Source organism: Pelecanus crispus, chromosome W (assembly GCF_030463565.1).
Source record: "Pelecanus crispus isolate bPelCri1 chromosome W, bPelCri1.pri, whole genome shotgun sequence".
NCBI classification, from domain to species: Eukaryota; Metazoa; Chordata; class Aves; order Pelecaniformes; family Pelecanidae; genus Pelecanus; species Pelecanus crispus.
Genome location: NC_134675.1, coordinates 18,502,761 through 18,516,705, shown reverse-complemented (window position 1 = coordinate 18,516,705; position 13,945 = coordinate 18,502,761). Strand labels below are relative to the sequence as shown.

The window sequence follows — 13,945 nt, the reverse complement described above, 5'->3', positions numbered from 1 at the left end:
GTGCTTGTTGTTTTGTCATCAGATCCAGAGACCTTCTCTTTCTTTTGAGGGTACTGATTAGTGTTGACCACGGCTTGATAGGCATGGGCCAGTCCCCAGCATGTTGCAATGATTTGGGTCTCTCTGGAGCTACCAGGGTGACAACATACTTTTTCCAAATACTTTACTAGTTCTTCAGGATTCTGCACTTGTTCAGGGGTGAAGTTCCAAAACACGGGAGGTGCCCACTGTCCCAGGTACTTGCCCATACTATCCCACACACCCTGCCACTCTTAACTCTCCAGCCTTGGGGTAGATCCCTGGATGATATTTTTAAACTGCTTACTGACCTTTATCAAAATGGAAACAGTATTCCCAAGAAGTATCAATAGAAGTATCTTAACTGCCCAGGGGTGTTCAAGATACTGAAAAGTTGTTGTAATGAAGGAGGAAACATCATAGAAGAAGGTAGCGAAGGTGCCATTCTGTATTTCCTCCACAACAAATCTCTCAGAGGAAGAGGTATAATTGCTAACTCTCTCCATGAGGTGGTACCCGAAGTACAGTAATGACTTCTGTATGAAACCCAAATACCAATGAATGCTCAAGGTCAGGGTTTTGACAAGGAGCCTGCCAAGCAAAATATCATGAATCACTGCAGAGCATAGCACACTACACAAACCAACACCAAGCTTTAACATGTACAGCAAAAAAAGAACATGGCGCAGATCAGATGAACTAATATCGTGACCGGCAACTGTTAACAGACTCCTTAATATACTCTGGTTAATCTGTTGTTATCTCAAACCCTTCGTGCCCCACGTTGGGCGCCAAAAAGGACTGTCGTGGTTTAGCCCCAGCCAGCAACTAAGCACCACGCAGCCGCTCGCTCACTCCCCCTACCCCGATGGGATGGGGGAGAGAATCGGAGGAGTAAGAGTGAGAAACACTCCTGGGTTGAGATAAGAACAGTTTAATAATTGAAATAAAGTAAAATGGTAATGATAATAATAACAATATAATAATGATAATAATAATAATGATATACAAAGCAAGTGATGCACAATGCAATTGCTCACCACCCGCCGACCGATACTCAGACAGTTCCTGAGCAGCGATCGCTGCTCCCTGGACAACCCCCCCCCCAGTTTCTATACTGAGCATGACGTCATATGGTATGGAATAGCCCTTTGGTCAGTTTGGATCAACTATTCTGGCTGTGCCCCCTCCCAGTTTCTTGTGCGCCTGGCAGAGCATGGGAAGCTGAAAAAGTCCTTGACTAGCATAAGCAGTACTCAGCAACAACTAAAAACATCAGCGTGTTATCAACATTCTTCTCCTACTAAACCCAAAACACAGCACTATGCCTGCTGCTAGGAAGAAAATTAATTCTATCCCAGCCGAAACCAGGACAATGGCCTCTGACCACGACATTTCCCACCAGTCCTTCTCTGTTTGTAAACAGAAGGTCAAGCGAGGCACCTCCCCTGGTAGGCTCACTTGTCAGCTGCGTCAGGAAGTTATCCTCCAGACACTCTAGGAACTTCCGAGACCGTTGCGTCTCTGCTGTGTTGTATTTCCAGCAGATGTCCGGCAAGTTGAAGTCCCCCACAAGAACAAGGGCTAGTGATTGTGAGACTTCTGTCAGCCGCTTGTAGAATGCTTCATCTATCTCTACATAGAAACATAGAATCATAGAATGCTTTGGGTTGGAAGGGACCTTTAGAGGTCATCTAGCCCAACCCCCCTGCAGTGAGCAGGGACAGCTTTAACTAGATCAGGTTGCTCAGAGCCCCATCCAACATGACCTTGAATGTTGCCAGGGATGGGGCTTCTACCACCTCTCTGGGCAACCTGTTCCAGTGCTTGACCACCCTCATCGTAAAAAATTTCTTTCTAGTTCTAGTTTAAATCTATTCTTCTTTAGTTTAAATCCATTATTCCTTGTCCTGTCACAACAGGCCTTGTTAAAAAGATTCTCCCCATCTTTCCTGTAGGCCCCCTTTAAGTACTGGAAGGTCGCAATAAGGTCTCCTCGCAGCCTTCTCTTCTCCAGGCTGAACAACCCCAACTCTCTCAGCCTGTTCTCGTAGGAGAGGTGCTCCAGCCATCAGATCATTTTGGTGGCCCTCCTCTGGACCCGCTCCAGCACGTCCATGTCCTTCTTGTGCTGAGGGCCCCAGAGCTGGATGCAGTACTCCAGATGAGGTCTCACCAGAGCAGAGTAGAGGGGCAGAATCACCTCCCTCGACCTGCTGGCCACGCTTCTTTTGATGCAGCCCAGGATACGGTTGGCTTTCTGGGCTGCAAGGGCACATTGCCGGCTCATGTCCAGCTTTTCATCTACCAGTACCCCCAAGTCCTTCTCCGCAGGGCTGCTCTCAATCTCTTCATCCCCCAACCTGTACTGATACCGGGGGTTGCCTGGTTGGGTGGTCTGTAGCAGACTCCCAACAGGACATCCGCCTTGTTGGCCTACTTCTTCAAACAGGCCAAAAGAGAGTCACAGCTCTACTGGTGGGAGGCTGCCATATATCAAATATTGCACGCATCCAGAATTAAAAAACATAAAGTCAGTGCATTTTATTGAAAGTAGACATTAAAGGAGGTTGTGTAGTCCATTTGAACATTTAATCATCCAGCATCCAATTTGTTGCTGTTGGTATCATTTACATTTTAATTCATCTATTGTCCATCAGATGAAGTAAAAATGGAATAAAATAATGCTGAAATTTTAGGGGTCGAGGGACCAGATAAAGAGTAGTGTTAATACCAAAAGGAAGATAGCTTAACAAAAACAGGGTTCTTATGATGTGATATCAAGATACAGGATTGGAGTGAAGGTTGGTCTGCTGGAGAAATGAGAGATTTATTATTTATAAGCACAGAATGCACTGCCATAGGCATCCTCCCTAAAACTACTGTCCTGTAATTTTATGATAGGATGAGAGCCAAGAAAACAAAAAAAATCCAACAACAAAAAAAGATAGCATGTCCTAGCTGTGCCCTGGATCTTCAGCCTCTGCTACATGCTGAAATTTATACCGTCATCCCTAGAAGGCCCTTGATAATGATGTGACTATCCCAAATATTGGCTGGGAGGTGGGGTGACAGGACACTTACTGAGAATTACAGCATACTGCCAAAGGCAAACAAACAAAAAAATGCCTATTCTAATCTCTCTTCTTGCAAAGTTGACTGTTCTTTCAGCATACATACTTGAAGACAGGGATAGAGATCAGAAAGTATGCAACTCCTGAAAAAAAACATGTACACCTTGGAAAATTTTCTCAGTGCTAAGTGACAGGAACCTTCTCATAAATAAAAGACCTGTAGGAACAATTATGTGATCTAAACCCCTTAATTTTCTATAATCAGTCCTGAAATAGAGCACAAGAAATCAAAATCTATTAGAGCCAATGTCTGGAACAGATCTGATGGTTTGTAAGTTGCCAGAAAAAGAAACTGGTTCTTTTTATTACTGTAAAAATCAAGCATCAGCAATCTTGACTTCCTTATGTTCACTTCATAAAACTCTTTCTATTTCATAAAACTGCTTTAGGGAAGACACCCAATTTGTGGTATATGATTAGACTAGATATTATGAGGAAATACACAATTTTATTTCTACAACCATCCAACATACGAGGTACTTCACATGTTCATGATTTTATAGGCAGGCACCTGGAATTACCTCTTCTCTAAAGACAAGCCTGGAGCTATCCCCACACCAGCACTTAACATGCCAGCACCTCACTTCTTAAAATGGCAGTGCCTCATCCACATCTGCCTCACTTCTACTCCTCCTATTGCTATTAACCACTCACCTGAGCCACCACAGAAAAAAACACCAATACCAACTAGCCCAAAGAAATAGCACCTCCCTCCACTTCTATCAAGTTACTTGGAGAGGGCCACTTCTTGTGTGCTCCCTCCCTAACCTGAATCTACTATGAACCTTCCAATCTGACAGGACAGAGAAACAGTATTATTCCTAAAAACGTTAGGTAAATTTAACCTTCACAGATCTAAAGAATATTTTTTTCATTATAAAGTGGGAACTGTGTTTATCTCTTTTGCTTCTTAACCTTACACCTCCCTTTTTCCAGAAGTCGCACCTGTGCTTATAGCTCCTGGCATAGCTACAATTAGCAGAAGTCCGTATAATCATTAATAGACTTGTAATATCTGTATGGCATGTGCATTTCTTTTAGAAACAGGTGGAAAAATTCTCTGAGAAGATGGTCAAAGGTGGAACTTCTTTAGTATTTTATATTGTCTTGTCTTCAAATTCATTTCATAGCTTCACCTTGAACACATGAAAAAAGCTAAACTAATCACTTCTAGCCTTATTTCTTTAGAGGGGTATATTTCTAGGAACTGATAGACATACTGCTATCAGAAATTATCAGGACAACCACCTCAGGAAGGTCAAGCTTGTATTTTATAAAAACTAAGAGCAATACACTATTCCCCAAGTAGAAAGCAAAAGTAAAGAACTTAATATTAATTAAAAAACAAACAAACAAACTAAAAACTAAAAACTCACTCACTGTCTTCTGTGGGAAGGACCTGCAGGGAATATATCCATTCTATTATATCATCTTTGTTCACCACATCTAAGGAATCCAACATATCCAGACCAGAGAGTGCGAAAAATGCAACTGTCAACCTAAAAGAAAAAGATAAGACTTACACTTCCCACCATAAATATAATTGGGAGATTAACAAATGGTTGAAGAAACAGAAATACCTATGAATTCTCAGCCTTTGAGAGTGGTACATCATATTGAGCCTAGCTCAGAAAGCATGAAATTGATCTACTGGACAAAATGATGTTCTTTATACTTTGAGTATTTCTCCATCTCAACAAGGCTCTTAAAATAAGCCATCCTTTCTTTTATATAGTAATGAGATATCAATTCAGACATTAACCTAAGAGCCTGCTTACCTGAAAAAGTCAGTACAAGGCAAACTAGGTTATTAACATATGGAACACTACTTCTGTAATGAATTCTTACACGAACAATCTTATCAATATGCAGTAAGTGCAAGGTAACCCTGAACTGAAGTAAGCTGCCTCTCACTGTGTCCTAAATCCAATTTCAGATGCTTAGAAGTTAGGTGTCAAATATCAAGGCTTCCTTTATAACCAATCAATGTATCAATAGGCACACAGGATGAATTACCATCTAGAGGTACTTATTTGTCATTGGATACAAAGGAGTCTAGATGAATAACTTAATTAAACATCTAAAATTAAGCAAGTCAAATCTAAGTATCCAACATGGAAAGTGAAGTCTTGTAGTAGCTAGCATGCTGTACTGGGTCTGGCTGGGATGAAGTTATGAAGTTAACTTCCTTCATAGCAGCCCATATGGTGCTGTGTTTTGCATTTGTGGCTAAAACAGTGTTAATAACACACCAGTGTTTTGGCTACTGCTGAACAGTGCCTGCACGGTCAAGGCCTTCTCTCCCCCCATCCCCAAAGGCCAGTAGGCTGGGGGTGGACAAGAGGTTGGGAAGGGACACTGCCAGAACAGCTGACCCAAACTGACCAAAGGGATATTCCATACCATATGACATCGCGCTCAGCAATAAAAGCTCAGGGAAAAGAAGAGGATGCAGGGACATTTGTGGTTATGGCATTTCTCTTCCCAAGCAGCCCTTACGTGTGCTGACACCCTACTTCCCAGGAAGTGTCTGGACATTGGCCTGCCAATGGGAAGCAGGGAATTAATTCCTCTTTTTGCTTTGCTTGCACACACAGCTTTTGCTTTTATTATTAAACTGTCATTATCTTGATCCATTTTTCTCCCTATCCCCCAGGAGAGGGGAGTGAGTGAAAGGCAGGGTGGATGTTTGGCTGCTAGCCGGGGTCAACCTACCACACATGCTGAAGTTCTTTCTTGCTCATAGCTCATTTCCTTCCTTAAATTTGTGCTATTGTAACTGTTTATAAGGCTATACAGTAAACCAACCCCTTAGTATAGGGGGTTGTTTTTATAACTGGCTTATAGCATAACCCCTCAAACAGTTGTATCGGTTGCACTGAAAAAGCATCAAAACAGCAGCACTGGGGTAGGAAAATATTCATGCAATTGATGACTGATTGTTGAAGGAATGTACTAAAGATAATAGGCACCAGGATATCTATAATGAGGAGCAGAAGGTAGAGATCTCTCTAAAACCACAAACATATATCCTTGAGTGTCAAAACTCCCCTCTACTCCTCTTTTACTAGTCAGCAAGATCCACTAATCGGTGTCCCCTAAGTGAACCAGCTAATTATAATATGAACACCACACCTCTGTTGGAAGAGCTACCCACCTCCAAAGGGAGACCCCTACCCACTGAGCATGCATAGTGATTTTAAAGGGAACTATGTCTTTAAATCGAAGCGAAAGTAGAAATAACCAATGACTAACAAGTAGGTGTTAACAGTAGGCCCAGTGACTTTGTTTAATTGTGTAAATATGTGATGCAAGGTTAACGGGGTGTGCTAGCTCTGTGGAATTACCACCTAGCACCCATCTCTGCGCAGAAATGGAATAAAACAAATATCTCGACTCCGTGTGTGAATTGGTTCTTGCACACCGGGTAAAAGAACCCATCTTTGGGACAACAATGTGAGTCAGCCCAAAATACACCTTAAAATGATTCTGTTAATTAAAACACAGCATCCAAACAATGATACAGCAGCAGACACTTATTTCAAACACAAGGGCACACCCTACAAAGCATGACATCCCTATCAGTGGGCTGACCTGCTGTTACAATAATCATGTGGCCAAACAGTCACAAGCAGTTTTTTAAGCCAACTTCTATTTCACAGCTGATATCACCTAGGATTACATACCACAGTGATCACAACTCGTTTGAAAAATGGTAACTTGTTACACTTAGATTACTTGATTTCATGGTATCTTTTACTTCAACCCCGAGTTTTTGTATTGCTTCTTTGTACCATTCTTACAAAAAAAGACTTTAATCTATAATCTGCATGGATTCTGATACTATCATTTCCTCTTCAAAAAAATGCTCCATGCAACTCTAAGGTCCTTGTCAAAAATTTCAAACACAGAATAGCATGCATCTCCACTAGTGCAGGTATTCATGGTCAAAAAAAAGTATAAACTTTTTTTGTAATCACTTAATTCTAAAATATCTCTTTATTATTGTTATTAGAAATAAAGGTTTTGAATACAAAAAGCCAAAAAAGTATGATGCGCAGAAAACATTTCTACATGGAACAAAAATATCATTTAAGCCAAAAATATTATTTGAGCATGATCTGATAGCTGCAAAATTGTCTTTTTAAAGTGTAAGCTTAACAATTCAAGGCTTATATCAACTTTTGCCATAGATCAGATATGTGTAACCCAACATCAGACTCTGGATAATAACCCACTACTTTGAGCAAAATCTCTACTTTTTAAGAAACACAAGAAAAAAAAATTAAAAGATAGTTCAGCCACAGTAAATTAATTTTTGAAACCTAGCATATGATATGTTCCATTTTTCGCAAATACTAAGTTTGACAATCTTTGACTGCAAATATTTAAAGGCATTTTCACACTGTTACCCAGCTAAGCTACTTCCAAAGAGGCGCAAATGCCATGCCAATTTCAGCACTGCTGAATTTACAGAACTGCTGTAAACTAGGCCCAAAACCACAAGACTGTACATACAAAAGACAAAACAATATACCTGACCTACACTGAAAAATACATACATCAGATAAATGAATGCAGAAAATAGTTTTATACATAATTAGGTTTCAGTTTAATCAAAGCTGATTCTGTGTTTACTGTACCAGCAGCAGTAAGAAACTGACTGTACACAGAGTGCTGGAATTCACATATGATGGGCAAAAACATCCAGGCAGCACTGAACACAGTGCACTCCTCGTACAGCCATCTACAAACTACACTTTACTTCATATGCTATCCTGCCTCACAGAGAATTAACAGACACGTGTTCTAAGACTAACAAAGACTGTTATCAGCACCTTATCTGACACATAGCATGAAATTGGTGGGACGAATCCCATGACTGGAGTGCAGCTATCAATGCCTACAGGCTGTTCAGAAGGGACAGGCGAGGAAGGAGGGGCAGAGGCGTTGCCCTCTACATCAAGAAATGGATAGATTGTGAAGAGCTGTCCCTGAAGAATAGCCACGAGCAGGTCGAAAGCTTATGGGTAAGAATCAGAGACAGAGGCAACAAAGGGAACCTTGAGGTTGGTGTCTACTACAGGCCACCCAATCAAGGGGAGCCTATTGACGAAGCCTTCTTACTCCAGCTACAGGAGGCATTGCGCTCGCAGGCTCTCGTCCTGCTGGGGGACTTCAACCACCCCAACATCTGATGGAAAAGTAGCACGGCGAGCTGTAGGCAATCCAGGAGAACCCCGGAGTGCATTGAGGATAACTTCCTAAGCCAGGTAATAGACAGCCCTACCCGAGGGGATGCAATACTGGACCTGATGGTCACCAATGCAAGTGAGCTCATCAGTGATGTCAAGACTGGAGGCAGCCTGGGCTGCAGTGATCACGCATTGGTGGAGTTCACAGTCCTGAGGGACATGGGTCAGGCGAAGAGTAAAGTCAGGACCCTGAATTTTAGGAAAGCAAACTTCCAGCTGTTCAAGGAGTTAGTCAATAGGACCCCCTGGGAAACTGCCCTCAAGGACAAGGGAGCAGAATAGAGCTGGCAGATCTTTAAGGACGCATTCCATAGAGCACAAGAGCTCTCAATCCCCAAGTGTAAGAAATCAGGAAAGGAAGGCAAGAGACTAGCACGGATATGTCAAGACCTGCTGGTCTAAAGGGCGAGAAGGAAATGCACAGGCAGTGCAAGCAGGGACAGGTATCCTGGGAAGAGTATAGGGATGCTGCCCGGTTATGCAGGGATGGGGTCAGGAAGGCCAAGGCGTGGCTGGAGCTGAACTTGGCAAGGGATGCAAAGAATAATAAGAAGAGCTTCTATAGGTATGTCAGCCAGAAAAGGAAGGCCAAAGAAAGCATATCCCCCTGACGAGCAAGACTGGCAAACTGATAACAACAGACGAGGACAAGGCGGAGGTACTCAACAACTTCTTTGCCTCAGTCTTCACTGGCAATCTCTCTTCCCACACCTTTTGAATGGATGGACCGCAAGACAGGGACTGGGGAAGCAAAGTCCCTCCCACTGTAAGAGAAGATCAGGTTTGAGACCACCTGAGGAACCTGCACATACATAAGTATATGGGACCTGATGAGATGCATCCCAGAGTCCTGAGGGAATTGGCTGATGTAGTTGCCAAGCCACTCTCCATATCTGAAAAGTCATGGCAGTCCGGTGAAGTCCCTGCTGACTGGAAGAAGGGGAATGTTGTGCCCATTTTTAAAAAGGGAAGAAAGGAGGACCCTGGGAACTACCGACCTGTCAGCCTCACCTCTGTGCCTGGGAAGATCATGGAACAGATCCTCCTAGAAGCTATGCTCAAGCACACGGAGGACAGGAAGACAATTCAAGACAGCCAGCATGGCTTCACCAAGGGCAAGTCTTGCCTTACTAACCTAGTGGCCTTCTATGATGGAGTGACTACATCAGTGGACAAGGGAAGAGCTATGGATGTCATCTATCTGGACTTCTGTAAGGCTTTTCACACGGTCCCCCACAACATCCTTCTCTCTAAATTGGAGAGATATGGGTTTGATGGGTGGACTGTTCGATGGATAAGGAATTGGTTCGATGGTCGCATCCACAGGGTAGTGGTCAACAGCTCAGTGTCCAGATGAAGAACAGTGATGAGTGGTGTCCCTCAGGGATCCATATTGGGACCAGTACTGTTTAATATCTTCATCAATGCCATACACAGCAGGATCGAGTGCACCCTCAGCAAGTTTGCAGATGACACCAAGCTGACTGCTGCAGTTAATTCACTAGAGAGAAGGGATGTCATCCAGAGGGATCTGGACAAGCTAGAGAAGTGGGCCCATGTGAACCTCATGAGGTTCAACAAAGCCAAGTGCTAGGTCCTGCACACAGGTCGGGGCAACCCCTGGTACAGGTTGGGGGATGAAGGGATTGAGAGCAGCCTTGCGGAGAAGGACTTGGGGGTATTGGTGGAAAAAGCTGGACACGAGCTGGCAATATGCTCTTGCAGACCAGAAAGCCAACTGTATCCTGGTTTCGTGGTTTAACCACAGCTGGCAACTAAGCACCAGGCAGCCGCTCACACACCCTCCCCAGCCCGGTGGGATGGGGGAGAGAACTAGAAGGGTAAAAATAAGAAAACTCGTGGGCTGAGATAAGAACAGTTTAATAATTGAAATAAAATAAAATAAAAACAAAAATAAAAATAAAAATAAAAAATAATAATAATATGGTGAAAAGGAAAACAACAACAAGAGGACCAAAACACAGGGGAAAAAAACAAGTGATGCAACTGCTCACCACCCACTGACTGACGCACACCCAGTCCCCGAGCAGCAATTGCTGCCCCCTGACCAACTCCCCCCAGCTTATATACCGAGCATGACGTCATATGGTATGGAATAGCCCTTTGGTCAGTTTGGATCAACTATTCCAGCTGTGCCCCCTCCCAGTTTCTTGTGCACCTGGCAGGGCATGGGAAGCTGAAAAGTCCTTGACTAGTATAAGCAGTACTTAGCAACAACTAAAACATCAGTGTGTTATCAACAGCATTCTCATACTAAATCCAAAATACAGCACTATGCCTGCTACTAGGAAGAAAACTCACTCTATCCCAGCCGAAACCAGGACAGTATCCACCCCTTATTCTGTACCATCTACGCCATGCCCAGGTCCTACCTTTCCCAATACATTCCAAATAATCACCACCACTTTCCCTCTCTTTTGAGATATACACACAGATATCATTGCCTTACTCTATGGGCCATCCCTTTAAAACATCCATTGAGTTCATTTAGTCCATGACTTTGGGCTCCAACTGTCATAACAGCCCTTCAGGGCAGGAGAGATGGAGTGTGGTGTTGGACTGTTGCATGCTGAAGCCAGTTCTGGTTCCACCACCGCTGCACTTTGCTCGCTTTCATCAAAGTTCATTCTTCGTTAATCTGGGAGATTCTTACTGTAATACCGTTGATATGGCATATAGCCACCATAGTAGTGATGACATACAGTATTATATAGCAATTAATATCATACAATTCAGTTCATTGGCTATTTTCACCCAAAATCAAAGCCCCTTGAGGTACACATGGGGCTTCCCCATCCTTTCGCATCACCCACCAAGTGCACCCAGGTCCTTCAGCAAAAGCAATCCCATGAATGGGTTTGCCTTTGCTTGAAGCAGGAGTAACCCAGACTGTCTTGCCCAGCACATTTCTTGCACTATGAGGACATTATCCCCTTCTACAGTACGTAAAAGTTCTGATTGGGCAGGGCCAGCTCGATTGGCAGATGCCCTAGTGTTGATTAACCAGGTGGCTTTTGCTAAATGTGTAGCCCAATACTTGAATGTCCCACTACCCATTGCTCTCAGCGCAGTCTTTAACAGTCCATTGTATCGTTCGATTTTCCCAGAGGCTGGTGCATGATAGGGGATGTGATATACCCATTCAATGCCATGCTCTTTGGCCCAGGTGTCTATGAGATTTTTTCAGAAATTACTCCTGTTGTCTGACTCAATTCTTTCTGGAGTGACATATCGCCATAAGACTTGCTTTTCAAGGCCCCGGAGAGTGTTCCGGGCGGTGGCATGGGGCACGGGGTATGTTTCCAGCCATCCGGTGGTTGCTTCCACCATTATAAGCACATGATGCTTGCCTTGGCAGGTTTGTGGGAGTGTGATATGATTTGACATGCCAGAAGGACGACATGTCATCCAAAGGGACCTGGACAAGCTGGAGAGGTGGGCCTCTGTGAACCTCATAAGGTTCAACAAGGCCAAGTGCAAGGTCCTGCACCTGGGCCAGGGAAACCCCCGATATCAATACAGGTTGGGGGATGAAGGGATTGAGAGCAGACCTGCGGAGAAGGACTTGGGGGTACTGGTGGATGAAAAGCTGGACATGAGCCGGCAATGTGCCCTTGCAGCCCAGAAAGCCAACTGTATCCTGGGCTGCATCAAAAGGAGCGTGGCCAGCAGGTCGAGGGAGGTGATTCTGCCCCTCTACTCTGCTCTGGTGAGACCTCATCTGGAGTACTGTGTCCAGCTCTGGAGCCCTCAGCACAAGAAGGACATGGACCTGCTGGAGCGGGTCCAGAGGAGGGCCACAAAAATGATCCGAGGGCTGGAGCACCTGTCCTACGAGAACAGGCTGAGAGAGTTGGGGTTGTTCAGCCTGGAGAAGAGAAGGCTGCGAGGAGACCTTATTGCGGCCTTTCAGTACTTAAAGGGGGCCTATAGGAAGGATGGGGACAATCTTTTCAGCAAGGCCTTGTTATTGACAGAACAATGAGTAATGGTTTTAAACTAAAAAAGAATAGATTTAGACTAGACATAAGGAAGAAATTTTTTACAGTGAGGGTGGGTGAAGCACTGGAACAGGTTGCCCAGAGAGGTAGTAGAAGCCCCATCCCTAGAAACATTCAAGGTCAGGTTGGAGGGGGCTCAGAGCATCCTGATCTAGTTAAAGCTGTCCCTGCTCACTGCAGGGGGGTTGGGACAGATGACCTCTAAAGGTCCCTTCCAACCCAAAGCATTCTATGATTCTATGACATAATCAAACTGCCAGTCCCCCCCATATTGATATGTCAAGCCATCGTCCTCCATACCGAGGATGCTTTAACCGCTTGGCTTGCTTGATCACAGCACATGTTTCACATTCATGGATAACCTGTGCAATAGTGTCCATGGGCAAGTCCACCCCTCGATCACGAACCCATTTATATCTTGCATCCCTTCCTTGATGGCCTGAGGTGTCATGGGCCCACCGAGCTATAAATAGTTCACCCTTATGTTGCCAGTCCAGATCCACCTGAGCCACTTCAATCTTAGCTGCCTGATCCACCTGCTGGTTGTTTTGATGTTCTTCAGTGGTCCGACTACTGGGTACGTGAGCATCTACGTGACGAACTTTTATATCCAGGTTCTCTACCCGGGCAGCAATATCTTGCCACAATGCGGCAGCCCAGATAGGTTTGCCTCTGCACTGCCAGTTGCTCTGCTTCCATTGCTGCAACCACCCCCACAGGGCATTTGCCACCATCCATGAGTCAGTATAGAGATAAAGGACTGGCCACTTTTCTCGTTCAGCAGTATCTAAAGCCTGCTGGATGCCTTTCACCTCTGCAAACTGACTCGACTCCCCTTCTCCTTCAGCAGTTTCTGCGACTTGTCGTATAGGACTCCATACAGCAGCTTTCCACCTCCGATGCTTTCCCACAAGACGACAGGACCCATCAGTGAACAGGGCATACTGCTTCTCATTTTCTGACAGTTTATTATACAGTGTTACCTCTTCCTCTGGAGGAGTTGCATGATGTGTAGAGGGAACCCTCCCTTTGAACATCCAGCCCAGCACTGGCAGTCGGGGAGCCAAGAGGAGCTCTGCTTCAGTACCAACCACTTCCGAAGCAGCTCGAACCCCTTCATATGCTGCCAATATCTCTTTCTCAGTTGGAGTATAGCGGGCTTCGGATCCTCTGTATCCCCGGCTCCAAAACCCTAGGGGTCGACCTCGAGTCTCCCCTGGTGCTTTCTGCCAGAGGCTCCAGGTAGGGCCATTCTCTCCGGCTGCGGTGTAGAGCTCATTCTTTACATCGTGCCCTACCCGGACTGGCCCAAGGGCTACTGCATGAACTATCTCCCGTTTAATTTGTTCAAAGGCTTGCTGTTGCTCGGGGCCCCATTTGAAATCGTTCTTCTTCCGGGTCACTTGATAGAGAGGGCTTACGATCTGGCTGTAATTTGGAATATGCATTCTCCAAAAACCCACAACGCCTAAGAAAGCTTGTGTTTCCTTTTTGCTAGTTGGTGGAGACATGGTTG

At 44.6% G+C, this 13,945-nt stretch overlaps 1 protein-coding gene across 1 annotated transcript in view; it reads right to left on the bottom strand.

The window, feature by feature from the left end:
• The window catches only part of LOC142596467 (geranylgeranyl transferase type-1 subunit beta-like), an 89,056-nt gene that overhangs the window by 62,775 nt on the left and 12,336 nt on the right, over nucleotides 1-13,945 (bottom strand). The window contains 1 exon segment of the mRNA XM_075725588.1: nucleotides 4,533-4,651. Coding sequence (XP_075581703.1) covers nucleotides 4,533-4,651 — 119 coding nt within the window.